Raw genomic sequence first — 27,471 nt, 5'->3', positions numbered from 1 at the left:
TCACTCTTTTGCATTGATTATTAGTACGTACTAACTACTACTGATGGATGCGTATGCATTAATTGTCTGCTGGTCACATGGCTGGATACGAGCAAGGACAAGGTCCAGTTGATCAGTCATTATCAATTAATAATGATGTAAAAATGCGGCGGGTTTTTATCGGGTCTAGCCTAGGTCAAGGGTATTAGTATTAGCTTTTTGCTATTTTATTGTCGACTGATATAGTCAATGCTGTCCATGTGCTTATCACCTGCACACGTAGTATTGTTCTCATGTCCTAGTATTGAATTCAAATGTTATCGACACTTATTCATTACGTCAAGTAAATCAACGTTTTTTTTTTTTTTTTCGACCAAGTAATGCCATGTATATTGGTGCTCTGTCACATACTAACTTTATATTTACACATTACATATAACATCAAAATATATATACATGCCAACCACATGTATATTGCTATAAAATATGTTCATCAATATATACATTATATAAAAGCATGGACTACATGTATCTACTCTATCCATCAACATGCTACAGTGAGCATATCAAAATCAACGGAATGAGCTGGCGACGTCATCCGCAGCGGGGCTTGTCCGCAACGACACTCCTGCACCACCGAACACCAATGAACCACAGCATGCAGCACAGAACAAACTGAGCAATGCGATAACACATCATCGACGCCATCATACAGGGCGAGCGAATACCAATGGCGCAGCGGAGCGCGGGGTTCAAGCTGTCCGTGGAAGATTTCGTGAGTTGCCGAGTCCTGAGATAAAAAGACGACAAGCTGATGTGAAGCATCCAACAGACGCATGGAGAGCACAGCAGTGAGACTGAGTCTCAGAACCAAGTCGAGGTATTCCCCGACAGCATTCAGAGATAGCTATTTACATACATACTGACACAGCCAGATCGTCTTCAGCCCCGACAGCAGCCACCGCCGCAAGTCGTCCCTCGTCTCGTCCGACGACCCTCGAATCCGGCGCCGTCGCTCCGAGTCCTACGACAAAAACACCGCGTGCTTTGTACACTCGCTGCTCAATGGCGAGTGGAACGCGCCGCCCGGCGACGAGGAGAACGGGAACGGCGGTGGCGGCGGTGAACTCGACGAACTCGACGAACGCAACGAACCGATCAAGAAACCTATCGATCTCGGCACGACCGTCAAGGACAGCGACCTGAGCGACTATGACCGCATCGCCGTCGTCGACTATGCCAGCAGGCTGTCCGAGCAGACCGCGCCGGCCGTGGTGCATTCGCGCCACTTGACAAAACGGCAGTTGTCCGATATGGCGTGGAATGTGCGCAAGCTGTCCAAGCGGCTGGGCAGCATCAAGCTGAAACTCACAGTCAAGTCGGTCTTTTTGGTGACAAAGCCCCACGACGAGTCGCTGGTGAGTTTGACGAGGGAAGTCACGCAGTGGCTGCTCAGCAAAGAGCGCGGCGCGCCATATACGGTTTACGTGGAGGAGTCGATGAGGAACAATGCCGACTTCAACGGTGACGCGCTGATCGAAGAAGAGCCCTCGGCGCAGGGCCGGTTAAAGTACTGGAATAGCAAACTGTCGGCCGACCGGCCGCAGATGTTTGATTTTGTGATTACGCTGGGCGGCGATGGAACCGTTCTCTACACCAGCTGGCTGTTTCAACGAATTGTTCCGCCCGTGCTGTCCTTTTCGCTGGGCTCGCTGGGGTTTTTGACCAAATTCGATTTTTCAACTTACCAAGAAACGCTGACCAAGGCGTTTCGGGATGGGGTGGCTATCAGCCTCAGACTGAGGTTTGAATGTACGATTATGAGGAGCAATCCGCGGCGGATATCGGTGCTGGGACAGGACGGGAATGTGGTCAAGAAGGATCTCGTCGAGGAGCTGGTTGGCGAGGAGGTTGGCGATACGCTGACGCATACGCCGGACAAGGTGTTTGAGATTCTGAATGACGTGGTCGTGGACCGCGGCCCTAACCCAAGTATGCCCTTGCTCGCCTATATCTATATATTTATATATCTAACGATACAGCAATGTCGACGATCGAGCTCTTCGGCGACGACGAACACTTCACCACCGTCCAAGCAGACGGCATCTGCATATCCACGCCCACAGGATCGACAGCTTACAACCTGGCTGCCGGCGGCGCCCTCTCACACCCGGAAAACCCAGTCATCCTGGTGACGGCGATATGCGCGCATACCCTGTCCTTTCGCCCGATTATCCTGCCAGACACGATCGTCTTGCGCATGGGCGTGCCGTACGACGCGCGCACAACGTCGTGGGCCAGTTTCGACGGCCGCGAGAGGTATGTTGTACTGCAACAATAGAAGTTGAATATGACCTGACAAGGAACAGGGTCGAGCTGCATCCTGGCGACTACGTGACAGTGTCGGCGTCGCGCTACCCATTTGCCAACGTCCTGCCTGCTGGACGCCGCAGCGAGGACTGGGTGCAGAGCATATCGAGGACACTGAACTGGAATTCTAGACAGCGGCAAAAGTCGTTTACCAAGTGAATCGTAACAAATAAACTCAATACGTATAAATTCTCAATGTTGCTGGGAACAAATCCTTTTTTTTTTTTTTTTTGTAGTGGAGCTTAACAATTGCCGTGTTGGGCCAAGCGGTCTGCCCGCCCACAGGTATAAAACCCTTGCCGAAAAATTCTTCCTTCTTTTTCTTTCTCTCTCTCTACGTATAATGTTTTCGACATTCAGCAACGCTCAACAAACAACACTCGACAACACCGTGAGGAATAACAACTAGGTATGTCTTGAATAAAAACACACGTCTATTCTATTTCCTTTATGTTTCCTCCCATCTATATGATGAAAATATATTCCACATTCGCAGTTTCTACGCTAGCCGTCGTCATGAACCCAATCATAGACGGCTCTGTGCGTCTATCTTCCTTGGATGTCTGATTATTGATGCTTTATTATTTTGCTCTCGATTATTGTTGGCTGGTGGACGTTTGGCTAACTGGTTGAAGATTTTTTACTTCAGACTTAGGACTTGCTGGACGTGTTTCCTAGACTTCGGTCTCGTATAGCGACTTGTGTGCGGAATGCACAGGCTTGGATAGTGATAGGATCCTTCGCATGCTGTTATGACAGATAGTTGTGGAAAATACAATATACATTTGATGAATCGCTTTATATATTTTTCCTTGGTAGTAGTCGTAGTGGACATCTAGACGTGTAGTTTGTACTTGAGGAATGAGGCTGCCCGTTTCTACAGAATGAACTCATCGTTGAATTTTATATAAGAATATTTATTAATGTAGTTAATATTTATACTTAATACTAACAACGTGAATGCATTTCGTGTGGAGTAGTTAACTACTTGTAGCTTGTACTCGATTAGACTGCGGGCATCAACACTACTGGAACCTCCGACCATCAGTTGACATCAACCACCACCAACTGACCTCAAATATCAACCAGACTGCGCAGCAATGGCTGCCCCTCGACGGCAGTCCACTATCTCCACGGCCAGCGCTGCCACAGAGAAAGCGCCCAACCAACCTGAAAAACAACAACCACCAGCATCCGCCCGCCAGAGCCAGATCATCCAGCAGCAGCCGGCGGGCGGCCTGCGCGTGCCCTCGAACCGCAAAACCATCTACGACCGACACCTCAATCGCAGCCAAAAGGCCGATCTGAGTCGTGCTTCGTTTGCGTTTTTGTTTGCTGAGATGGTGACTTATGCTCAGCGGAGGGTGACGGGGATTCAGGACCTGGAGAAGCGGTATGTCTCTTTCCTCTCTCTTCCAAATGAATAGCTAACTGACGAGAACAAGATTGAACGAACAAGGCTATCCCCTCGGTCTGCGACTGCTGGATCTCCTCTTCTACCGCTCAGTATCGAGCTCGTCTTCCTCTGCCCTCTCCTCGTCCTCGTCGACCTCGTCCTCGCCGCCGAACCGCCCGCTTCGTATCCTGCCACTGCTGCATCTGATCCACGGACCGCTCTGGCGCCTGCTCTTCCAGCGTCCTGCCGATGCGCTGGAGCACTCGGTGTCGCCGCAGACGCCCAATGAGTACATGATCACAGACAACGACCCGCTCGTCAACACGTATATCAGCGTGCCCAAGGAAATGAACATGCTCAACTGCGCTGCTTATGTCGCGGGCATTATCGAGGGTGTGTGTGACGGCTGCGGCTTCGAGGCGAAAGTGACTGCGCATAACCAGGCAACCGAGATGTGGCCTGCCAGGACGGTGTTTTTGGTGCGTTTTGGCGATTCGGTTATGGAGAGAGAGAATGTGTTGGAGAGGGCTGGGGTGAAATAAATCTTATAATGTCTGAGACTGGGTTGGTTTGGAGTTATGGCGAAGGGTGGACTCGTGTTATCTGGGATTCTTGTTTATATCTTGTCCTTTTGTCTTATTAAAGAGAAATGAGATACTCCAAAGGCAGCTAAAATGAAACTGAACAAATACATCTACATGTGGTATCGACGCCGAGAATGCATATTCCAATTAACTAATGTACATCAACTCTCCACCCGACGACGCTTGTCTCGGTCCTCGTCAGGCGAATGGCTTCTTTTCCGATAGTCCCTCTCGTCGTCTCGATGCCTGTCCCTATCTCTGCTGTGGTCTCGCGGACGACGTTCCCTGACAGCGCTCGCATTGGCGCCTGTTGGCCCTGTGCTCTCGTCTCGCCGGTTGCTATCCGGCAGAAATCGTTCGTCGGTGATGCCGACCAGATTCTCGTCTCGTGGCCGTCTCGGTCGATCGCTGAACCCGTCTCCCCATCGCCCCGTGTCTTCGGAGCGCAGGTCCTTGTATCTCGTTCGTCCTTTCTTTCCAAGTTTTGTCATGTCGCGTATCTGCATGTACTCGGGCAAGACCTCGCGGCTGGTATCGTCTGCAAACCGAGCGCCCATAAGATCCCTCTTGTCCAGGCCTTCTTTTTCAAGATCGTCTCGGAAGAAAGCCCCCTTGTGGAAATACCGTTTCATGAAACCCGTCTGACCGCGACTGGCCTCTCTTTCTTCCTTTTGCTTGTCGATAAACTCTCGATCTTCGCGCTCGCGCTCTTCCGGGTTGAGATTCCGCCGCCGCTCGAGTTCTTCGCGCTCCTTTTCTGCTTCTTCAATCGCTTCGCGCTGTCTCTTGACTCGTTTGAGTTCTCGTAGTTTCCACGCTGCATACTCCGCCTCTGGGTCCAGCCCGTCGTGGTCGTCCAGCGCCTCTTCCTCGGCCGCGACGTTTTCGTCCTCGTCCCATGCTTTCTTGCCGGCAACCCTCGCGGCTGCTTCCTTCTCAAGCTGGTCGCGCACGAGGTCGTTGGCTAGTTCCTGTCGTTGGGCTCGTCGCGCCTCTGCGTCGGCTGCTGTATCTGTAACTGCGACTTGGTCGGCGCTGTTTTGCCCGTTTTCTTTCCGCTTGTCCTTTTTTATGAATGTAGGTCGGAGAAGGACTCTTTTTGGTTGCTCGTCTTCGGAACTCTCCTCTTCGGAGGACTCTTCTTCTGATTCTTCTTCTGATTCTTCTGCAGGAGCTGGAATGGCGGGTTCTTGTGTAATTGCTGTTGGCTTTGCGACGGCGGCCGGTGTCGGTTCTTCATCCTCCTCCTCTGTAACAAACCCTTCATCATCATCATCCTCTTCTTCTTCTATTTGAACATTCCGAACACCCTTTGTAATCTTGCCCGCTCCTCCTCCTCCACCCCTCGGAAAAGAAGACGCTTTCGGTGGAGGTCTTTGGCGACGTTTTGCCGCCTCTTCCTGTTTCCGCCGTTCTTCTTCCTGTGCAATCTGTTCCTCATCGTCGGATTCTTCCTCTGAAGAATGCTCCTCTTCAACAAGCGCTTTGCCCGGGCGATATCGTTTGACTGGCTTTAGCGGATTTGCGGTCATGCCGCGATGCGCAGATGGAAAGGGCGGCGGCATTGTCGATCGGCGTTGGAGAGCGCCAGCCGCGGAAACTCGAAAAGATCAAAGAGGAGTTACTTGGTTCGTGATGGAACCATTGGCGGAATTAGAAGCTGTCGCTTTGCTTTGTCGCGAGTTGGATCTGGATTTCTGAAAGTTTGAGATCACATGTAGGCGGGTTTGATGGATGACTCAGCATGGCTTGGCATTTTGATCTATAAAAATTTCTTGAAAAACAATTGAAAAAAAATATATATATATATATTTCATGTCTATGCTATCTATTCCATGTTATCAGATCATAACTTATTCTCCCTGCTCTCAAGACCTTCAACAACACGCTGAAATGCCTCCACCACCTCGTGTTCTGATAACCATTCGGTATCTGGTCTATTTTTTATTCTAGCAACAAGTGCCACATCTTCTTCCTCAGGCGATTGTAACTCCTCTGCCTTTTTATTGACAAGTCCATGCACAATCGCCAGCAACCTGCCAGTGTGTGGTCGTCTGGTCTGGTCGTAAATTTCTAGAGCTTTCTTTATCGACGAGGAGGTACCACTCAAAGAAAAAAATGTATGTTTGAGAGCGAGACCTAGGGCAAAAGCGTCATCGAGGGCCAGAGACCCCCCCGCAGCAAATGCACCACCATGAGTATGCGCAGCGTCGCCGACGAGGGTTACCCGTGGCGAGAGAATCCATGTCTGAAGCGCATCGCCGGCATAATTGGGGTATAGGCGAGAGTACGGTGTTGCTTCGGCCAGTGCTTTCACTACGGGGCTCCAGTTCTGAGTGGTTCGTTAGCTGGAGGATGACTTTATAGCTGGGTTGCACCTACGCTGTACTTCTCTCGTAGTCTCTCCACGTTGCCGGGCTGGTTCCAGTCTACTTCTTTTTCTAGTTCCTCGGTGGTACGTCCGTCTTCATAGGCACCGACTGTGGTGTACTGGTTCTTGCCTGCGGTTTGTTAAAAAAACATACTACCAAGACACGAAGGGATAAGACATACCCAGTCTCGATGCAAAGAAATTATCCTTTGGTCCCCACTAAATAGCTGTTAGCTTCCAGTGGTTATATGCTAGAAAGATGAACATACCCAATGCATGGAATCAATGGGCAATTCTGGGATTTTGCCTTCAACCAAAGACGCATCAAACGTGGATCTCGCAAAGACTTTGCCGGTGAATCTCAATTTGTATTCTGGGATAAAGGATTGCCTTGTTTTCTGTTGAAGCAGTTAAACCCCTTCTTTTTGTTAAATAATGCTTCTGTACTAACCGACTTGATACCATCAGCCCCAATCAGCAAGTCTCCATGAGCCTCTGTCCCATCCTCAAAATAGAGCGTGACACCATCTTCGGTGGCAGCTGCACGCGCCACCTTTTTGCCCAGGTGTATCGAGTCTCTCGGTACGTGCTCTTGCAAAGCAGCATGCAAATGCCCTCTGTGAAAGCGCGTGGTATGGTGCCGAGGATTAGGCACGTTGGTGTGCGTGTCGACACTGAGAACCTGGTTTGATTTCCAATGCCTTGAAAAAGAACAAAGCGATTAGCTTTGACTGAAAGTTCATATGATGGCCATATTCATACCGAAATATTTGGGGTATTCCACTTGGACCTCTGTAGCCAACCTCATCCGAGAGAGCATTGTGTACCCCGAGTCTTTCCAGCGTGCGCATGCCCTGGGTAAGATTGCAAAGTCAGTTTCCCAATACAATCCAAGTAGTTGCAGTATTCAGATAGAATATAACTTGACTCACATTAGGGCTTAGTGCAATGCTGGCTCCGATTTCAGTCAGCTCAGGAGCCTGTTCGTAGAGCTGTATATCCACGCCGCCTGGAATATCTGAGATGCGACTGATTGCTATCGCCGTTGCGAGGCCGGCGATACCGGCTCCTGCAATCAGGACTCGGAGCTTGGGATTGTTGTCTGACATTTTTTTTTTTTTTTTTTTTTGATTATCCTGAGAACATCCACAGCTTTATTTGATACGTTAGGATAATATCACGGATTTATCGGTTTACCACGGGAAAAGAAATATTCATACAATTAAAAGAAAAAAAAGAAGTACAAACCACGTGGAACTATCATAGCTGTTATTTTATCATCCTGCAGCTTATGAGGGGTTAATCTGCATATCGGACAACCACCGAGAGACTATAGAGGACGAGCACGTCACCAGCACCATATTGACGCCACGGCATGGCTATCAGCTCCCACTGGCAGAGATGATCTAGCTTCACAATATGGAGACTTTGCTAGTTTCTGTCTACATGTATTTAGAAGATTAAATTCGGGGTTTGACCATATATTATTATGTACTATACCATCCGACAGAATTGCGTAACACGAAACATACAAACGCCGACCCCGCTCCAAAAAAAAAAGAAAAAGGAAAAAAGGCGATATATTATACCCTGATTACGAAGCAGGAGTTTTTTTAAAGCAGTATATTGGGGAGAATAATGCCCGTTTTCAGTAATCGTCAACCATAAACCACTTTCACTGTTGTTCACCATGTCGCGAATCCAGAAAGTCGGGTCGGAAACAACCACCACGCCTTTGGGGGTTGAGAATAATGGCGACGATTTACACGTTCTCTCCGATCGCTTTGCTGATGAGAGTTATAAGCTCTTTCAAAAACTCCAAGTAACAGACCCAACGCCGGAAGAAGCACGGCGAATCCGAAACAAATGCCTATGGCGGATTTTGCCTTTTTTGTGCATTGGATATCATCTGATGTATGTTGATAAACAAACGGTGAGTTTCTACATTATCTTCAATGTTGCGCAAAACATTCTATCAATTGATATGCTGTGTCGGTGGGCTAATTGAGATTCAAGCTGGGCAACTCGGCGATTCTCGGTTTCATGACTGACGCTCACCTCAATTCAGTTCAGTATAACTGGCTGTCTTCTATTTTCTACTTTGGTTATCTCCTAGCAGAATGGCCGCAAAACTGGGCTTTGCAGAAGTTCCCGGTAGCCAAGTGGTTGGCTGGCAATCTGGTAATATGGTTAGTGTTTTATGCCAGTGGTTTCTGCTAATACATCTGCTAATACACCTTGTAGGGGCGGAATTACGCTTCTCCATATTCCTTGTAATAACTTCGCCTCTCTGTTTGTGGTTCGATTTTTGCTTGGATTGTCCGAAGCCTGCATCGTCCCGGCCTTTCTTCTCTCCATGTCGATGTTTTTCACCTACCAAGAACAAGCTGTCATGATGCCGATAATGTGGTCAATCGGGAATGCAAGTCCTATAACATCGGGCTTGCTGTCCTACGGTGTGCTTTGGATTGATACCGATGGATTTGCTCCTTGGAGGTGGTTTATGGGTTGGTTTTCCTCCTTCTTTTCCTTCTCCCTTTTGAAGTAAATGCTGATAGTTTGCAGTTATTACCGGCACTATCACAGTCATATTTGGTGTTTTTGTCTATTTTTTGTTCCCGGATAGCCCTTTACATGCCAAATTCCTGACATATGAGGAGCGGGCACAAGCGGTTCTGAGGATAAAACAGAACCATTCTGGCATTGAGCAAAAGACATTTAAGAAATACCAGTAAGTCGCCTTGCGAAAGATACACGGAAACAAAACGAAAACTGACTAGAGTTACAGATTTGTCGAGGCGCTTAAAGACACCAAAACGTGGCTATTCTTCCTCCATGCCTGGTCTCAAGAAATGGCCAATGGGCTCACAAATCAATATTCGTTGATTATAAACTCATTCGGGTTTTCGGTTCTACAAACAACCCTCCTTGGCACAGTGACTGGAGCTGTCTCCTTTGTGTGTCTTATTTCTGCGGCATTGGTCTTGTACAAGACTAGAGTAAGTTCATGGTTTGCTGATAAATTTGGATAAACTTGATCGTTGTTACTGACTCCAAAAAAGAACTGTCGAGCCTGGATATCACTTGCTTCGTATATACCCGGAGCACTCTCGAGTATACTTCTCTTAAGTAAGTCCATTGGCCTCTGCAAATAAATTCATTATTTGCACATATTGATCTTCCCAAGGTCTTCCGTGGTCAAATCGTTGGGGTCTGATTGTTGGCATATGGCTCCGGTCAACCACTGGGATTGCATATGCAGTTGTGATGATCTGGGCTGCTAATGCATCGGCTGGCCATACAAAAAAGACTACTGTTATTGCACTGTACCATATTGGATATGGACTGGGCAATATTATATCACCCCAGCTCTTCCAACCGCAATGGAAAGTACGTACCAGCCCTCGCTTTTATAATCCCAAGCGCTAATTCACATACTCTAGCCACGATATCGACCCACTTGGATTATTTTACTCGTGGTAAGTGTCAAGACCTTTTTTAGTGTCTCAATGTTGCAAACTCACAGTTTCTAGGTCGCTGCAATCCTGCCTTCGATCTGCATAGTAGCCCTGAGGATCCTTCTCCAAAGAGAAAACAAGCGCCGCGACAGACTTGTAGAAGATAATCAAGTGCGGGATGATGGGCTTGTTGAGACACTTAGCGACAACGGTACCAAGGTCACTCAGGTGGTGGACAATAATCAACTTGATTTGACAGATAGAGAAAACTTGACGTTGTAGGTATTTTCCGGTTGTTCCATTGGGGTTATTTTATAGCTGACTTCTCACAGTCGATACGTTCTCTAGTACGTGTATATTCAAATGTTTATGCCAATGTTTGAAGTGGTCGTGTGGTCAATATTTCGTTGCAATGGTCTGTCTGTATAGGTAGATAATATGTATAGAGGTATTACTACCAAAATAAATTGATATCCAGGACTTATTTGTTAACTAACAGACTAAAATTACCAAGTTAATTTGTATCGATTATTCTTTGAAAGAGAATGAATCATTGACTGACTCGACCCAGAGGCAGCCAGATAGAAGCAGGTGTCAAGAACCATGAAAACAAGGCAAAAATTGTGACAATAGCCATAATTATCGGGGCATCTTGTATAACGTTAGCGTTGAAACTTTTTTTTATTCTTGTGAGTGTGAGAGCTTACAATTCAATGTTGATGCATCAACTGGAAACTCATAAGGCGAATAGAGCACAGCCACGACCCATCCATTCCACACCACCGAAATAGCCTGAAATAGCTTACTCCATCTCCCCAGAGACCATGCCGGCTTCACTTTGTCAGTATCACCGAGCAGCCGCCCTAGACTGATTAACCCGTATGCAGCGGCCGAAGGTACACCTGCTGCAGAAACCAGAGATGTAAAAGCAACCGCCGAAGGCAAGATAGTGCATGTAATAAGAGCGCTAACAGCCCAGACGACAACAACGGCATTCCGAGGCTGGCCTTCCTCTGAGACTTGAGAAGCCCATTTCGAGAGAGGGAGGACGCCATCACGAGCAACGGCGAAGACGAGACGAGAAGCTGCGGTGATGGCAATTGCGGTGTTCTACTATTAATTAGACCAGGTTGGCAGATCGATGTCGGCAAGAAACACAACTTACCAACCATAGTGCCACAACAGAGAGAATGTTCATGACAACATGCCCTCCTCGACCCAAGGCCGCAGCATAAAGAGGTACGAATGGTTGGGGAGCGTCATAAGAAAACAGTAGATCAATGGGAGGCTGTCACGAATACATATGGTTTTAGCCATTGGACGAAAGATATAATGATTGTATCTTACTGATGCAAATAAGAACAGAATCACGGCACTGAACCCTAAGATGCCGCTGATAACTGTACTCCAAAAAATCCCCTTTGCTGCATTCAAAGACGCATTTTTGGTTTCTTCGGCAACATGACCGGATGCATCGAAGCCGATTAGAATACCTGCTGTAGCCAGATATGAAAGACACCAATTCCACCCAGCCGGAGCTCCAGTGCCGTTATATGTGGTCATGAATGCTTGCTCGGCTGTACGAAGTCCATAAGTTTCGTGGGCTCCTATCGGAAGCCATACAAGGTTGAGGACAAAGTCGAGAAACACGGCTCCTGTAGAAAGCCAGAAAATGTAGCGAAATACACGAGCTATGATTATTAGTGTCGTCACTGGCCACAGATATAGGGGGTCATACGAGATGCAAGATTCATAAGCGCCGCGAGGCCGAGTAGGACTTCGGTGCATATCCATTGGAGAGCGCGAAATCGAATGTTGGATGTGTCGGTGGGAAAGTCCACATTAAATACCACCAGCTCCTATAGTCTATTAATTCAACTTGTATGGAAGGCGAGGTTAGATAGTGTGTGGCTGTACTCACTGAAAGCATGTAGTTTACTGCGGATTGCGTATTACCTTGATCTCACCAGTCAACATCAGTATGAACGTGGTTTGAGGAAGAAATCATACTGGCACAAAAAGTAGTCCATGCTGTCGTACTCCACCAAGCCACGATAAAGCCGAAGAGGCGCCCAAATCGACGACCACCAGCTTCCGCTGCCCACAAGTAAATAGAGCCTGCAGATGGGGATGCAGAACAAGCCTCTGCAATCACTGCAGCAGTAATGAATGTGAAAAAGCAGGTGATAATATAGCTCGTCCTAAAAACAAAGTTATTCTAGGAATAGAGTATAAATCGTGACGCTCTTACCAGTAGGCGAGAGGACCTCCTGCAGCAATGCCGGTCGAGAAGGTTACTCGCACGCCACCAACGAAGTAAAGAGCAGCTATTTCTCATTAGATCTGAAAGAATAATCCCACTAATGGACTCACCAAAGGAGGTCGAGAAATTTTCAAAGAGTGAATATGAGCGATGGAGCACCTATTTTTCAAGGACTGATTAACCGCCAAGATCCGTTATGTAAACATGGCAACGTACTTGTTTGTAACCAAGCCTCTCCTAAATATGCGCATTAGAAAATTATGTCCATAGTTTAAATGTGTATATGCAGTAGTACAAGAGTAATTTCATCATTCTTTTGTGTCTCGTTCTCTACATTGACCTTGCTGTCTTCGTAGTCTGCCATGATCTGTACCGTTGACGTGTGGAGGGATTGCCAGAGATGGATTACCGGTTAATGAGTATGATGGGGATAGACAGCTTCTAAATAAACCGGAAGTCAATATGAAGCATCAAGTTTTATTAAGTTGGTACACCTATAATTCACGTCACGCCATTTATACCAAGTTAATCCTGCCGCGTCTACTAGCACCGTCACCTAGACTTTCCCCGCAAACGAGTCGACTGTCTTAAAGTTCTTATAATATTTTGATTATAGCATCAATATAATTGGCCTTGACAAGAAAACGACCTTATTTAGTGTCTTAGAATATGGCGCCATACAGCGAGTTTAGTGGGAACGATGACGTGACTCGCTAGCGAGAATTTAACACTATCTCGTGGAATTAGATTGACTAGATTACGCGGCAGAAATGCTTCTTAAAGAGGGCATATTATTACTGTACCTAGATATGCCAATCGATATTCCCCCTGCAGTTTCTCTTGTTTTATTGAGTCTCCTCGCAAATCAACGGACTTCCGGGGCCCAGAGAGACCTTTCAGACACACGTGAAGAATGAATTATCTTATCGTGACTGGCTTTTCTATATTGCTTTGGATTATTCTATGGGTATTAATTATTCCTCGAATAACTGGTACAATGAACTAACTAAACAGGTTGCATACACGTACCTCCTTTCACCCCTATCTGCCATTCCTAATGCTAGTTTCCTCTCACCATTATCGTCGCTTGCATGGAAGTTTCTCACAGAACACAATGGAAAAATTACACTAAAGCTACCAGAGTTACATAAAAAGTTTGGTGCGTTCCTGAATTTAGAGAAAAAAAAACCAAAAAAAAACAACAGAAACCGTACGGAAATTTGACTATGATCAGGTCCCCTAGTGAGAATAGGGCCTACCCATGTATCATTCTACTCATTGGAGATATACAAGGCTATCCATGCTCCTGGGAGTGCCTTTGTAAAGGATCCACAGGTCTATAGTCAGTTTGTGCAAGACGGATATCCTGCTTTGTTTTCAATTACGTATGTCGGTTGCAAGGAATCAACATTGAATGTAGTGCTCTGACAATCTATTAGGGATCCTAAAGACCATGCACATCGCCGTCGAAACATGGGAGTTGTTTTCAATAGAAGCAAGGTACCTGCTTTGACGTCAATGATGCTTGAAGAAATATCAAAGTTTTCGCATATTATGTATCAATTGAACCAGAAAGGGCGGATTGATTTGATTCCAACATGCCGAGCTCTGGAAGCTGATATCGTCTGTGAGTTTTTGTATACGCATTCGTCAATATCCAAGTATTCTGACATTAATTGATATGAATAGCTCGATTTGCTTTTGGAACTACAATCGGGGCTATTGACTCTCTCCAAAGGTCAAGAGAGTTACTTGATATCATTCATAACAATGACATGAAATCTTGCACGATGCCTATAGTGAGTAATGGCCTTTTTGCCAGTCGGTTTCATCGCTGAATGGAATAGAGCGTGAACTTCCCAAGAGCGATGGCTATATGGGGCTTTCTGGAGAAACTCTGCTTCCGACTATTTGGTCGAGAGTCACGCTCAACTTCTGTAACCAAACAGTTTGACCAGGTATTACTACACTACTCGTTTTGCATATTATCTACTGACTTATTTTAGTGGACAGATGAACATTCCAGAAGGACCGAAAATGGAAAAAAGGTAGAAACATCATTTATAAACACAATGATCAGAGGGCAAATGCCATTCCAAGCGGCTGTTTCCGAGGCAAAGGAAATGCTGGGGCCGGGCACAGACACGACCTCTGCTACATTAGCCCATATCCTTTGGGCATTATCGCTAAACCAGACCTTTCAAGAAGAACTGGCCTCCGATCTTGCAACTGCAGAATGGCCAACTGATATGGCACAACTCGAGGCCATACCGAGATTGGTGGCTTGTGTCAAGGAAGGTATCAGATGGACAGGCGCCGCTGCAGCTATGTTGCCTAGGGTTGTGCCTCGTGAAGGAACGAGGCTAGCAGGGAAGTTTCTTCCAGGAGGGGTATGTTCTTATGTAGAGTCAAAATTGAGTTATAAGCTAATAAACAAGACTATTGTTTCGAGCTCTCCTATCTGGTACCTTCGAGACGAGATCGCCTTTCTGGACCCAATGTCCTACCGTCCCAGTCGATGGCTCACCGACAAGACAGACCCATTGAATTCTCTGCGAGATGATTACTATATCCCCTTCTCCAAGGGGCCGTCGACATGCATCGGAATACAGTAAGTTTCTCAAGAAATTCCCAAGAACAAGGTCTAACAGAAGACAGCTTTTCCTACCTAGAGCTATATTTATCCGTCAGTCAGGTTTTAAAAAATTATTGTCTGAAACCAGGAGAATACTCATTTATAAGCGCCGATACTGAAGCTACACTTCCACCACGCCTGGAATGGGTGGCTGCGGTGCCCACCACCACGCTTGGGATTAACTTGCAAAGGAGATACAGTTAGGTTAAAAAGATTACCTCGTCGAGTATTTTTGCGATATAAATATTAATATTTACCTGCATTGATCGATATGGAGGCGACGGGTCAATTTCGAGTGAATTCGACCGCTACACAGCATCCTATATTCCCAATTTAATCTGTTCCCAGGGTCCATGACTGATCCAAATTTGAAAATATATGATTGCTTGGGAGTTTTACGTCTTCCTATGATTAGAACGCACCTGCTAGTCTACTACAAAAATGTTTAATATGTTTCAAGAAACTAGTCAATTCTTAGTATCTTATACATTGTGAAACCCATCCCTAAAGCTAAAATTAGTAGTCTGTCTGCTGCCTGGTAGAATACGTATCGAAAGCTGGATCCTGTCCATCAAAATAAGGAAGATCCATGTAATCGAATATTGATAGATATGCTAGTCTCGATGGAGATGCTTGATCTGTTGTAGGCAATGTGTAGGGAATCGTGGCCGGCGTGGGTATTTCAGAATGTTGTAGATAGTTACACTCGCTGCCATTCTTTTCGACGCCACCAGCCAGTGTCGAAAGAGCAGTCTCTGGTAGTGATGGCAGGTGTTGATATTCATCCGGTAATATAGCCGCATTGGCTATGTTTTCCACGGTAGAGACTTCGGTCAAACGCAAACGAGAGTTAGTAAATGTAAACCATTGTGCCTTAAAGGTATCCTTCACTCACATTTAGGACCAAAAATCGCTTGATTTGTATCAATTGAAACGCATGTCGCAGGTTGCATTTGAGAGCCCTCTCCGGTATGGGGATCAGTGTTCAGTGATTGCACTTGTTTCGCATGATTGAAGCAATTGTTATTTCCTAGCTCCGTCTCTAGAGCCTCGAGATTCTGCTGTAAAGCCGTATGAATATTCCAAAACGAGACACATTTTAAATATGTCATATGAAGAACATCAAATTTGGACCTGATCAAGGTGCGGCTTGCCTCATCACGTTCAACTTCCTTATGGAGTATCTGGACAGCAGATGCGAGCCAAATAGTACTGGACAGAAAAGGGTTGATGTATTGAATATGACTATCACAGCTTCGGGTAATAATCGTGAGGATATTATCGGCTGCTTCAAAGTACTGAGCCAAGGCTAGGTTATCTGCGGTCGATGCGGAATTGCGCTCATGTGTGTCTTTTTCTGGATTGCTCGAGCCCTTTTCGCGCCACGATCTCGAGTTCAGGTTCCGAAAGGCACCAGATCTGTATATCATTAACCTAGCGAGTTGTGTCATGACGTACGTGTTGTAAATCGAGCAGTGAAGTTGACGACTTGATGAGCTTTGTCCTGGTACGCGAGCGTGAAAGTCAAGGAACTGATTGTGATATCGCAAATGTTCCGGCAGAACCATCACTAAGCAACGAACAGAATTGGCCAATGTATCGAGCCTTTGAGCTGCCTCGCCACAACTTCCTGTCTGCCTGGAAAACTGCTGACCAGCGTTCGGCCGCCGGTGGTTATGATTGTGTCGTAAATCCCGAAATGGCAGGCTTCGAGGAGCGGAGACTCGCTGAGCCTCCTTCATGAAAGAATTGACGACTAGGAACCAGGCCTTGGAAGATTGGTTGCCGCACTCATGGAGACGCTTCCATCGGCAGGTTGGATCAAGATCCATAAAACAGCTAACCTGCGGTCGGCCCTCGAACCAGTATTGGTCTTCGACAGGGAGTAATGTCTCCATCTGGGACCAATCTATTGCGGGAGGCGTCCGTCGTATGGTGCTGGCAAATACATCCATCTCCCAGGTCGCCCACCAAGCACGCCGCTTTTCTTCCTGACAGCACCAGCGTCGTGCATCTACATCCGCAATGTCCCCAACCTCATCGGAATCTACCAGATGTAGATTTAGCTCGTAGGCCAGTCGAATACATTTCCCGAGTGATCTCCACGCCTTCCCACGCACACCTTGAGTCAGTTGGCAATGCGTAGCAATTATAAGAGCTTGGAGAACACCCAGAGAGGGGGGGTCATCGTCGTATTCTTCAAGTGCATTATCGATATGGGTGAATGCCAGAGTTAAGAAATCCTGGGATCGAAGATGAATGTCTTTTACATCCTCCAACCCTGGGTTCCACTCAGCATTAATCCGCGAGGAACAGAACCGAGCGGCGAAGGCCAGCATTGCTGCGAACAGGGCATAGGTTTCCGATATCGGCACCGCTTCTGAGAGTTTTTGGTGAAAATAGGGCTCGCGGAATAGATTAACCGCCACCATGTTATCGAAATAAACATTGACCCTGAAATAAGGTTAGTGGATAGTCAAATATTCGTTCGTGTTGCGGAAAAGTGTCTCACATCAATCCTAAAACCTCACGTGAGACTCCCAAAGTACTACATAATTTTTGTAGTCGACTCGACTCTTGCTCGATATACCTGGCCGTATTCGTTTGCTGTGCTTGATCAGGGGAGGGATGATCATGGGCCGGGTGTAAAATAAAAGAGAGTTCGTGCATATAGTAATGTGAATTGCGCGAATCTACTTTGCTCTGTCCATGGCCATCTAGGTTATTCACCTCATCGAAGACAACACCTTGAGGCCCAGGGCGGGAATCTTCCTGAGTCAGAGATCGGTGACATGAGCAAGGTATTGCTGTCGCCCCCCTCTCTTGAAAATTGGGCTCACATCCTGTTGAGGCTGAGGCATCTTGTAATGGAGAATTCGACACATCACTTAGGTGTTTTTGTTTTGACTGCATGTCATTTCGGTATGGCCGCTTTCGAGGGCGTTTTGACGATCCTCGAGGCACGAGTCAACATAATGGGTCGTACTAAAAGGGGACAGTTCTATGTAGCAGTACCTAATTTCGGACCTGGCTTCAATGGCCCTTGAGGATAGCTGCAGATCTCAGCTGTTTCTTTGCATACTGAGCAATGGGGATACCGACGGTCGCTGCTGATGTGAGAAATAAGCCGATAGTGCTACAGTGACTTGGACTCACCACTTAACCTTGCGCCTATCAATAGTTAGCAACGATTTTTTTTTACAAGAACAGAACATTTCAACAAACCGGCGACACGAGTAGCAGGCAATATCCGACTTGCGACAACGGCCCTCATCGGGGCTATGGGCCAAAGACCGCTTGTTCACATAATTTTCAGGTGAATCGTGCATCTCTAGTGTGATGGATACGGCCTATGACGCTGCTGTAGGAAAGAACGCGCGTAGCAAAACACGTATTATTCATATACTCTCCGGAGTCCGGGGTACCCCGCAATCGACGACTGGGTTATTCTTGTTTTCTCTGACGACTTCACATTCTAGAGGAGAGTTGGAGACAATTTTGGTTAGAAATGACCTAAATTTAAGGTTCCCACGAAGATGCCCCGAAATTACTCCGGCTCGGGTCTTCGTGGGGAAACCCCACATCGGTCCCACATACTCCGCATTTCCATCTTTTTCTCTGTTTCCGATATGTGACCGTTTGCCGGAACATTCAGCTTACATGTGTTGCTGTATATACAGAAATAAACCACCGGGGGGATTGCCTTCTCTGGCATTCAATATGGGGAAATTCCGAGTCTATTTACAGGTGGACTGCTTACTGCTCTAGGCAAGGATGGATGAGTTGTTTTCGCATGAATTTGCACAGGTAAACTGATTGGAATTTATAGGAGTGCATTGATGAACATAGAACAACAAGCCGAGAATATTCGTAGAAATCATAGATATAGTTAGTGCTCACTATATTATTCAACTAGCCGGGTTTATATCGGCAGAGCAATACCAAATTTGGTGCTACACGTCAATGCATAAAGGTAGGTGGCAGATCCGGGCCTAGTCGCTAATCAGTATATGTACAATGTCGTTGAATTGGCAACAGAACCTACCCCAGACATGCAAGTTACCGGGTGTGGCCGGAGACCGATTCACGGGGCTTTCATCATTGACCAAGTCGCCATCAACGTAATGCTCCACAATGAAACGAGACGGGTCAAACCTTGCAATATCAGTCATTTTTTCTGGCTGTCTCTTTCTTCCTTCCTTTCGGCTGCTGAAGAAGGCAATATCACAGGATAAGCTCACCAATAATCGAAAATTTGACTGCCCATGATATGACGGCCCACGCCCCAGCAATTCTCATACCCTTTACCACGGAGCCAGTCATGACCCAGTACCTGGGTATCGAAGTCATGGGTCTCAAAAGAGGAATGGTGTACATGGGACTTTGGTCCTTCGAAGAAGAAAAAGCAATGGTGATCAACAAGCTCGGATCCCCGATCAAGATGGAGGAAGGCGGTTATATCTCGCCCAGTAGAAGGCTCATAGACAAGCTGTAGAGTGTTTTTGAGTTGTTAGTCACTCTAGTGTGCGGGAAAAACTGGTAGGTTACTGACATCGCTAGGTTTGAAATTAAAGTGGGAGGTATAAAAGTCGTACGCTTTGGCAAAATTGGTGACACACATTCCAAAGTGACCTAGTTTGTGCACTGGAGCAGGACCTATGTATAATAACAGTTATTACAGGCTCAATAAGAACGTTGAATATTTACCAACCTTTTTGGAATCTTTGAGTTTTGTTCGCCGGTCGGTGTTTTTGTGTTGGCTAGAGGTGTCAGGAGGACGCATAAGCGTGAGGAAGAAGCTAAACCTTACGAAATTGAACTCCAGCTGGGGAAATGCTTTCACATCTTCCTGTAAAGTCTGGCCGTGCACTAGGTGAAAGGGAAATTTATCGACGGGGTCATGAAAAGTGACACAGCGCCCACCACCAGGTGCATCGGTCAAGGGGTAGATCGCGCTGGCACCGGGGAGCGCCTGGGCGGCTTCAAGATCGGATTCCGACTCGACCACGAATGCTACACCTCCGAAGCGGTCTTCGTCACCCTCTTGTGCACAATACACAAATGGATCAGGACCAGTACCACGAAAATATATCGATTTCCCCACACGTTTGACTTGTCGCAACCCGAACTCTAGCAGAAATTCTAACGCCCTGTCAATTTCTTTATGAACGTAAAAGACATGCGCAATGCGAACTATATTGATTTGATGTGGTTCAGTCATGTTTTCGTGATTTAATAATAGAGATAAGAAGTGGAAAGGTAAATCTGAAGATATGTCCAGTGGTCGAGGGTATATATGTCCTGTCCCCATAGAGGAGGAGGTGCTCAATATTCGTGCCGAGAACTTTCATTAACAGCTACCGTAGGAGAAAGAAATCGTAGAAAGGCGTAAGTGGCTTGCGGAATTACGGATATGCGAAGCTTTGGTCATTTGATTGATATGGCTATTATATTACCCCTCGGACTATCTTCGGTCAATTTCAAGTTAGGGCAAAACAAGCACATTCGAAAACGGTTTATCCGCAAAAGCCATGTATATTGTCTGTAAAGACAAATTTTCGTCTTATGTCTTGTGTCAACAGCACATATAACACTCATATCGTAACTGTGGGAATTGGAACTTCGAAATGCCACGGCCAGGTTACATGTGCTTCCGACCTAGAACCGGCATTTTTTCGCCAAGTCCTTATTTATCTGTTCGCGCGCATCGTGCTCACATCCTGATTCAAATAAGACCTTTCTCAGCAGTTTCATCCTCTCGAACCCGAAAGTTTGGTATGGCGTCGTCTACTGGGAATGGTATTCTGAACGGTCTTGTTGCTAGAAGCAGTTCTGGCCCTGGAAATAGTCTTCAAAATGGAGCTAGTTTAAGCTCTTTTTCTTCTGCAGATCAAGCAAGAAATGGATTGGTAGATACTGAATTCTTAATTGTCGGTGCTGGGCCGGCAGGGGCGTCACTGGCATGTTTTCTCGGAAGTTACGGTAAGTCAAGGTATTTGATGGAGTTGCAAGAAAAACCCTAACTGGAAATAGGACTGAAAGGGCTCATGATAAGTGCTGCCCCTGGAACTGCAAACACACCTCGTGCACATATTACAAACATGGCGGCTATGGGTATGTTTCCAATATACAATATTGTGTTTAGGATTTAGCAAGTAACCAGGCAAATTTAGAGTGTCTACGAGACATAGGACTTGATGAAGAACTTGAAGCTTTGTCTTCCAAGGGAAATTGCATGGTTCACACAAGATGGTGTCATAGCATGGCAGGTGAAGAATACGCCAGAATTCATTCCTGGGGCAATTCACCGAGCAGAAAGGTATTCCGCATTTGTTTATATACAATATTTAACCCGAATGTCGTTGACAAGATTCCTCACAGGGTGACTATGAGAATGCAAGCCCATGCTCCCCAGTTGATCTGCCTCAAACTCTCCTGGAACCCGCTTTAGTTCGTCGTGCTATACTTAAAGGATTCAAGACCCGGTTCAACACATCTTTTCTCTCATTTGAGAGAGAAGCAGAAAGCGGATCAATTATAGCTACCGTCCGCGACGACATCTCAAATTCCGAGTATCAAGTGCGTACAAAATATCTTTTTGGGGCTGACGGTGCCCGTAGCAAGATAGTTAAGCAGCTGGATCTTCCTCTCTCGGTTAAACCTGGTCAGGGGGTGGCCATCAATGTTCTCGTCAGAGCTGATCTGTCACATCTCGTTGAACATCGACGGGGAAATCTCCACTGGGTGATGCAGCCCGACAAAGAACACCCAGAATTTGGGTGGATGGGCATCGTGCGGATGGTCAAGCCATGGCATGAGTGGATGTTCATTTTGTTTCCCAACCGGGACTGCGATCATAATATACAGCCATCAAGAGAAGCATATCTATCGAGGGTTCGCGACTTCATCGGGGATGACACTCCGGCAGAAATCCTTGACGTTTCTAAATGGTTCATTAACGAGATTGTAGCCGAGCAGTATTCGCAAGGAAACGTGTGAGTTGCTCCATTTAACTACAAAAAATCTTGTGCCCACTTTGAATGCGCTGACCATTTTATCAGTTTCTGCCTTGGCGATGCAGTTCATCGGCACCCACCCATGAACGGTCTCGGATCTAACACTTGTATCCAGGATGCGTTCAATCTCGCCTGGAAGGTGGCATATGTCCACCACGGTCTCGCATCACCCTCGCTGCTAGACAGCTACAGCATCGAACGTCAGCCCGTCGGACGTTCCATTATCACCCGTGCGAATCAAGCGTTTCGTGACCATTTTAATGTCTGGAATGCTCTCGGCACCTTGCCGGAGAAGGTCGAGGATCGCCAAAAGGTTCTGAATACATTAAGTGATGCAACTCCAGAAGGGCGAAAGCAGCGCCGCGCCTTTCAAGATGCCATCACTCAGACTTCGCATGAGTTTCATGGTCTCGGTGTTGAAATGGGCCAGGTTTACACCGGTCCAGGCATCTATAACGAACAAGAACAACAGCCTTACGTTCGTTCTGGCGCCGCCGCCAAGGACGACGTGCTGTACTACAGTCCCAGTACCTACCCAGGATGTCGGGTACCTCATGTGTGGCTGAATAAAGCAATACCCACGGCGCCAACATCGACGATTGATCTTACTGGACATGGGGAGTTTACTATCTTCACCGGCGTTGGTGGAAATGGTTGGAAACAGGCAGCAGAGGCCGTTGCCACTCAGCTTGGTGTATCGATTAATGTCCATTCCATTGGGTTCCGCCAGGACTGGGAGGATGTCTACTTCGAGTGGGAAAACGTGCGAGGCGTGGATGAGTCCGGTGCCATTTTAGTCAGACCAGACCGGTTCGTCGCATGGAGATCACAGTCGCAACCGGATAATGAAACATGCAAGTTGAATTTGTTGGAAGTCATGAAATCGATTCTGGGGCACAGAACCTGAAAAAGAGAATTATGGGTGTAGTAAAATGATTCTTTCCGTCTTTGTTAATACTGTTAAAATATTATGTCATGTCCAGTCTAAGGCACTTTGCGAAACCCTGTAGTAATTTCCTGGATTTACTTGTTTCTTCCCCTCGCAGTATATCCGATATTCCGGAGCTGTGCGTACCTCCAGAATATCATGTAGGGACCGGTTAGTTGAACCCACTTTGATCTGAACATCTTAAGATGGCCCGAAATTGGTCCGTAAATCCGAGAGGGGATAGGGATACCCCACCAATACTCCAAGATATTTACTATGTAAAGGCAATTATTAAAACCTTTCCTTTCACCTCACTACCGTGACAACTAGACTATCACAATTACACATTTAGTATATCACAGGCGGGCTAGAGAATCGCGAGAATGGCACCTTGGACACATTTGATCCGCTTCATTGCCGAGGAAGACGGCCAGATTCATCTGGGCCAGGTCGACCCGGAAGAATTCCCTGATATCGGGATAGCTGTGTTTGAGGGCAAACGGATAAGTGCAAAACTTATCACTGGCGACATATTCGATGGTGTTGTGTCGGATACACTCTTACATGTCGGAACGGTATATAGAATGGCTCATATAGCAAACGTATTAGCAGCTAACAGTGAGCCTAGCTCCTCTCACCGATCTCTGTAGATGAGGTCCCAATAATTCGTTGCATGGGACTCAACTACCGCGACCACGCGCGAGAAGCCAACATGCCAATCCCAGACGTCCCGGTACTGTTTATCAAACCGCGAACTGCAATCAATGGGCCATTCCCAGCAAAGATTCCAGTACCCAAGATCGCACAAGATGGGACAAGTGACTACGAGGCCGAGTTGAGCTTCGTTATTTCCAAGACTGGGAAAGACATCCCTGAAGACAAAGCTTTGGGCTACGTTCTAGGGTACACAGCCAGCAACGATGTCAGTGCGAGAGCACAGCAGTTTAAAAACAGCCAATGGAGCTTTTCAAAAGGTTCCTCTTACTCTACATATGTGAGTAAATTTGGGATGAAATGGCTAAAGATTTTCTGTAGGCTTCGATGGGTCATGCCCCTTGGGCCCAGTCCTCGTTTCTTCTTCTGCGATAAAAGACCCGCATTCTCTTCGGATCAAGGCTATCCACAACGGTATCACGGTGCAGGACTCCAACACAAAGTAGGTGATCTCCTCAGATAGCGGATTAAGTGGCGTCTTTTAACGAGAAAAAAAACCTCTAGTGAGATGATATTCCAAGTTGCTCAGATTATTTCTTTTTTATCTCGTGGCACGACCCTTGAAAGAGGGACTGTAATTATGACAGGCACTGGGCCCGGTATCGGGGCGATGCGCGATCCAAAGGTCGTGCTCAACCATGGCGATGATATTCGTGTTGAGGTACAACATGTCGGAACTTTGATCAACCAGGTATATTACGAGTGATACTTTGAGAGCAAAAAAAATGGAGGAACGGGGGAAGAGAGAAATACAGAACTGCTGCAAGTGGCATGATTGATGCATATATGGGAAGTTTAACTTTAGATATCACATGCAATTGATGGTTCCACAATACCGAGTTTGTGTAATTTGATATGGTTCGCAGAAAGAGAAAAAAATAGACCGTCCAATCACATTTTTCACTCTATTTCCTCCTGCTGATACATGTACTATAGAGAGCTCGACGCACAACAGATTTGACTATTGACATATCAAAATGCCACCTTATATTTATTCATTCAATATGGGTAGCAGAGGCAATGAATTTGATCTTACTATAAAGGTTCGTATTTGCGAGCTTCACTTTACTAGCTAGAGCTGTACGCGGATCAATAAAAAGCACCCGAAGATGCTAAACGGTGGCTTATCAATATGAACTTTATTTGTGATAAATGACGTGAATAGGTCGGGGTAGCAGCTGGGTCATGCGGGGCTGTTACGAAGTTGCTGCGAAGTTACTGCGAAGTTACTACGAGGAGGAATACCCCACAATGATCTGCCAAACAATCCGGAGATGAAGCTCCCTACTTAAAGAAGAATTGGGACCTTTCGTAGTCATAGAGGCATGGTTTTTCTCTCTTAATTTTTCCCGAGAAGACAGCCATGATCAATATCTTCTTGCTTGCTCTGGCCGTTTTCGGCCTGCTGTACATTTTTTTAACGGCCGGGAAAAGAGCCAAAAATCTCCCTCCAGGTGAGAACACCCGTGTTAGCATACTTTGGAGAGATATGAAAACTGAAGGATGGAAATTTTAGGACCCCCAACATTGCCAGTCCTCGGAAACCTTCACCAAATTCCAAGGAAAGGGTCTTACTTGAAGTGAGTAGTGTCAGTCCCCGATACCCAACAATCCGGCTAAGTTCTCTGCCTTAGATTCACCGAATGGGCCAGGAAATATGGAGGCATATATTCGCTGAAACTGGGCACCGCTACGGCGGTCGTCGTCACTGATCGCCGTATCATCAAAGAGCTCGTGGACAAGAAAAGTGCCAAATACAGTAACCGGCCGCATTCCTATGTCTCTCACGATCTCATGACATCTGGAGACCACCTCTTGGTAATGCAATACGGCCAACAGTGGCGGTCATTTCGAAAAATAATTCACCAACATTTTATGGAGTCCATGGTTGAAAAGAATCACATTGAGGTCCAGAATGCTGAAGCGGTGCAAATGCTCCGTGACATGTGTTTGCGTCCCGACCAGCATATGCGTCACCCCAAACGATTCAGCAACAGCATAATTATGAGCTTAGGTAGGTTTATCTGAAAATGATTTAGACCGACAATTGGCGTCTTTTGTTTAGTTCATTGTTCTAATGTATTGGGTAGTATACGGATTGCGGACCCCCTCGGTAGATACTCACCACATGACTCGTCTTTATGATATGATGGTAAGAAGCAAAGTTATCATGGATCGTGAGATCAGTGGGATGCTAATTATTCTATGCAGGAGAACTGGTCTCAATTGATGGAGCCCGGCGCCACCCCTCCTGTTGATATTTATCCGTTTCTTCACTATGTGCCTCAAAGGATCTTTGGCAACTGGATAACAAGATCCAAGAACGTGGGCGACGAGATGAATGGGCTATATGCCAGTGTTCTTGATCGTGTTAAAGAGCGTCGAAAGCTGAAGGGAAGAAGAGAATCGCTCATGGACTCCCTGCTAGACCAAGCCGAAAAAGTCAATTTGAACCGCCATCAACTCTACTTTCTCGGTGGCGTGTTGATGGAGGGAGGATCAGATACGACAAGCTCACTTATTCTTGCGTTTATACATGCTATGACCAAATGGAGCAATGTCCTGCGGACTGCGCAGGAGGAAATCGACAGCGTTATCAGCGATGATCGCACCCCTATCTGGTCAGACTATTCCCAGCTACCCTATGTGGCGACCATCGTGAAAGAGGTACAGAGATGGCGGCCCGTCGTGCCTCTGGCCTTTCCTCATGCTGCCGCTGAAGGTAAGCCAGTCTCCTAAATTTTTGTATAGGCCTCCAGATTTAACCAAAACGTACAGATGATTGGGTCGACGGCTACTTCATTCCCAAAGGTACAACGGTTATCATAAATTCCTGGGGCATGCACCATGATGAAAAACGCTACCGAAACCCCGATAGTTTCGATCCTGATCACTACAAAGGCCAGACCACGCTTGCACCCGAGCTCGCAGCTGCAGCGGACTATGAAAGTCGTGATCACTATGGTTATGGCTCTGGTCGTCGAATATGTCCCGGCATCCATCTGGCCGAACGAAACCTGTTCTTGGCGATTGCTAAACTGATCTGGGCGTTTTCTATTGAGCCTGGCCAAGATGAAAAGGACCAGCCAATCGAGTCCGATTTTAGCCCCGAGACTGGCTACAGCGAGGGATTTCTGGTTTGCGCTAGAGACTTTCCTTGCGTGATCAAGCCGAGATCAGAAGCCCGGCGAATGACGATAATGAAGGAATACGAATCAGCCCAGCGAGAAACCTTCTCCCGATTTGATGCCTGATATTCTCATAGCCATATTTTTTTCAGCTTTCATGTAGCCCGTCTGACAAACCTACGAAGACTTCGCTTTCCGTTGAGACGGCATAGTTATCAATAGTCGATTTTGGGAAGAGGATCTATAGCTAACATATTTTGAAATAAGATGTAACATTTAGTCTGCTTCAGTTTTATCCAGGCGTTGCATATGTAGCTCGTTGGATACATGTAGCATTCGAAAGATCAAGCGACTTCCTCATCCAGTCCATCATTGCATGGGAACAGAAAGTAGGGTTTAGGGTTAGGGTAATCGTGGTCACAGCGGGATGCAGCGATACGTAGCCCTCTCCTGAAACCAAATATCAATACCTCGGCACATTTCAAGATGTCTGTCTCATAAAGCGTAAAGCCACAGGGAGGATGCCAGAGAACGGCGAGCGAATAAATGTTCACGATGTACCTTGGCGATGCCTCAAAGCTGAGCAGGTATTACCGTGACACAACATGTCGGTGAATTGGAAAGGCGAA

General features: G+C 46.5%; 11 protein-coding genes across 11 annotated transcripts; 7 read left to right on the top strand and 4 right to left on the bottom strand.

Moving 5' to 3' along the window:
• Nucleotides 1-815: 815 nt before the first annotated feature.
• Nucleotides 816-2,508, top strand: TRUGW13939_05515 (uncharacterized protein; the record flags this gene model as incomplete). Its single annotated transcript, XM_035488678.1, has 4 exons — nt 816-859; nt 911-1,971; nt 2,022-2,298; nt 2,349-2,508. 4 exons carry the CDS (start codon nt 816-818, stop codon nt 2,506-2,508), a joined length of 1,542 nt encoding a protein of 513 aa, XP_035344571.1.
• A 941-nt stretch (nt 2,509-3,449) lies between these two features.
• Nucleotides 3,450-4,287, top strand: TRUGW13939_05514 (uncharacterized protein; the record flags this gene model as incomplete). The annotated part of the gene is made up of 2 exons (XM_035488677.1): nt 3,450-3,742; nt 3,795-4,287. The coding sequence occupies 2 exons, from the start codon at nt 3,450-3,452 to the stop codon at nt 4,285-4,287; spliced, it is 786 nt and encodes a 261-aa protein (XP_035344570.1).
• A 203-nt stretch (nt 4,288-4,490) lies between these two features.
• Nucleotides 4,491-7,809, bottom strand: TRUGW13939_05513 (uncharacterized protein; the record flags this gene model as incomplete). Its single annotated transcript, XM_035488676.1, has 8 exons — nt 4,491-5,929; nt 6,205-6,661; nt 6,712-6,830; nt 6,883-6,919; nt 6,970-7,098; nt 7,152-7,401; nt 7,463-7,554; nt 7,633-7,809. 8 exons carry the CDS (start codon nt 7,807-7,809, stop codon nt 4,491-4,493), a joined length of 2,700 nt encoding a protein of 899 aa, XP_035344569.1.
• Nucleotides 7,810-8,390: 581 nt separating this feature from the next.
• Nucleotides 8,391-10,440, top strand: TRUGW13939_05512 (uncharacterized protein; the record flags this gene model as incomplete). The annotated part of the gene is made up of 9 exons (XM_035488675.1): nt 8,391-8,633; nt 8,717-8,889; nt 8,945-9,207; nt 9,266-9,431; nt 9,489-9,699; nt 9,763-9,829; nt 9,888-10,090; nt 10,144-10,179; nt 10,234-10,440. 9 exons carry the CDS (start codon nt 8,391-8,393, stop codon nt 10,438-10,440), a joined length of 1,569 nt encoding a protein of 522 aa, XP_035344568.1.
• A 268-nt stretch (nt 10,441-10,708) lies between these two features.
• TRUGW13939_05511 (uncharacterized protein) lies at nt 10,709-12,658 on the bottom strand (the record flags this gene model as incomplete). Its single annotated transcript, XM_035488674.1, has 10 exons — nt 10,709-10,809; nt 10,866-11,268; nt 11,324-11,446; nt 11,506-11,849; nt 11,897-12,017; nt 12,080-12,114; nt 12,169-12,359; nt 12,410-12,485; nt 12,532-12,580; nt 12,638-12,658. Coding segments are annotated over 10 exons (1,464 nt in total), but the record flags the coding sequence as incomplete, so codon positions are not given.
• Nucleotides 12,659-13,939: 1,281 nt separating this feature from the next.
• On the top strand, nt 13,940-15,260 carry TRUGW13939_05510 (uncharacterized protein; the record flags this gene model as incomplete). Its single annotated transcript, XM_035488673.1, has 6 exons — nt 13,940-14,048; nt 14,111-14,220; nt 14,269-14,379; nt 14,428-14,811; nt 14,860-15,032; nt 15,080-15,260. 6 exons carry the CDS (start codon nt 13,940-13,942, stop codon nt 15,258-15,260), a joined length of 1,068 nt encoding a protein of 355 aa, XP_035344566.1.
• A 312-nt stretch (nt 15,261-15,572) lies between these two features.
• TRUGW13939_05509 (uncharacterized protein) lies at nt 15,573-17,917 on the bottom strand (the record flags this gene model as incomplete). Its single annotated transcript, XM_035488672.1, has 4 exons — nt 15,573-15,883; nt 15,952-17,510; nt 17,569-17,828; nt 17,897-17,917. The coding sequence occupies 4 exons, from the start codon at nt 17,915-17,917 to the stop codon at nt 15,573-15,575; spliced, it is 2,151 nt and encodes a 716-aa protein (XP_035344565.1).
• A 1,099-nt stretch (nt 17,918-19,016) lies between these two features.
• Nucleotides 19,017-20,277, bottom strand: TRUGW13939_05508 (uncharacterized protein; the record flags this gene model as incomplete). Its single annotated transcript, XM_035488671.1, has 5 exons — nt 19,017-19,048; nt 19,102-19,211; nt 19,298-19,545; nt 19,609-19,712; nt 19,764-20,277. The coding sequence occupies 5 exons, from the start codon at nt 20,275-20,277 to the stop codon at nt 19,017-19,019; spliced, it is 1,008 nt and encodes a 335-aa protein (XP_035344564.1).
• A 556-nt stretch (nt 20,278-20,833) lies between these two features.
• On the top strand, nt 20,834-22,979 carry TRUGW13939_05507 (uncharacterized protein; the record flags this gene model as incomplete). The annotated part of the gene is made up of 5 exons (XM_035488670.1): nt 20,834-21,038; nt 21,090-21,170; nt 21,230-21,375; nt 21,438-22,051; nt 22,118-22,979. 5 exons carry the CDS (start codon nt 20,834-20,836, stop codon nt 22,977-22,979), a joined length of 1,908 nt encoding a protein of 635 aa, XP_035344563.1.
• Nucleotides 22,980-23,383: 404 nt separating this feature from the next.
• TRUGW13939_05506 (uncharacterized protein) lies at nt 23,384-24,420 on the top strand (the record flags this gene model as incomplete). Its single annotated transcript, XM_035488669.1, has 4 exons — nt 23,384-23,575; nt 23,629-23,974; nt 24,036-24,156; nt 24,219-24,420. 4 exons carry the CDS (start codon nt 23,384-23,386, stop codon nt 24,418-24,420), a joined length of 861 nt encoding a protein of 286 aa, XP_035344562.1.
• Nucleotides 24,421-25,077: 657 nt separating this feature from the next.
• On the top strand, nt 25,078-26,968 carry TRUGW13939_05505 (uncharacterized protein; the record flags this gene model as incomplete). Its single annotated transcript, XM_035488668.1, has 6 exons — nt 25,078-25,168; nt 25,231-25,294; nt 25,349-25,728; nt 25,805-25,866; nt 25,926-26,436; nt 26,493-26,968. The coding sequence occupies 6 exons, from the start codon at nt 25,078-25,080 to the stop codon at nt 26,966-26,968; spliced, it is 1,584 nt and encodes a 527-aa protein (XP_035344561.1).
• Nucleotides 26,969-27,471: the final 503 nt, after the last annotated feature.

Source organism: Talaromyces rugulosus, chromosome III (genome assembly GCF_013368755.1).
Source record: "Talaromyces rugulosus chromosome III, complete sequence".
NCBI classification, from domain to species: Eukaryota; Fungi; Ascomycota; class Eurotiomycetes; order Eurotiales; family Trichocomaceae; genus Talaromyces; species Talaromyces rugulosus.
Note: the sequence above shows the minus strand (reverse complement) of the source record. Positions and strands in the feature narration are given on the sequence as shown.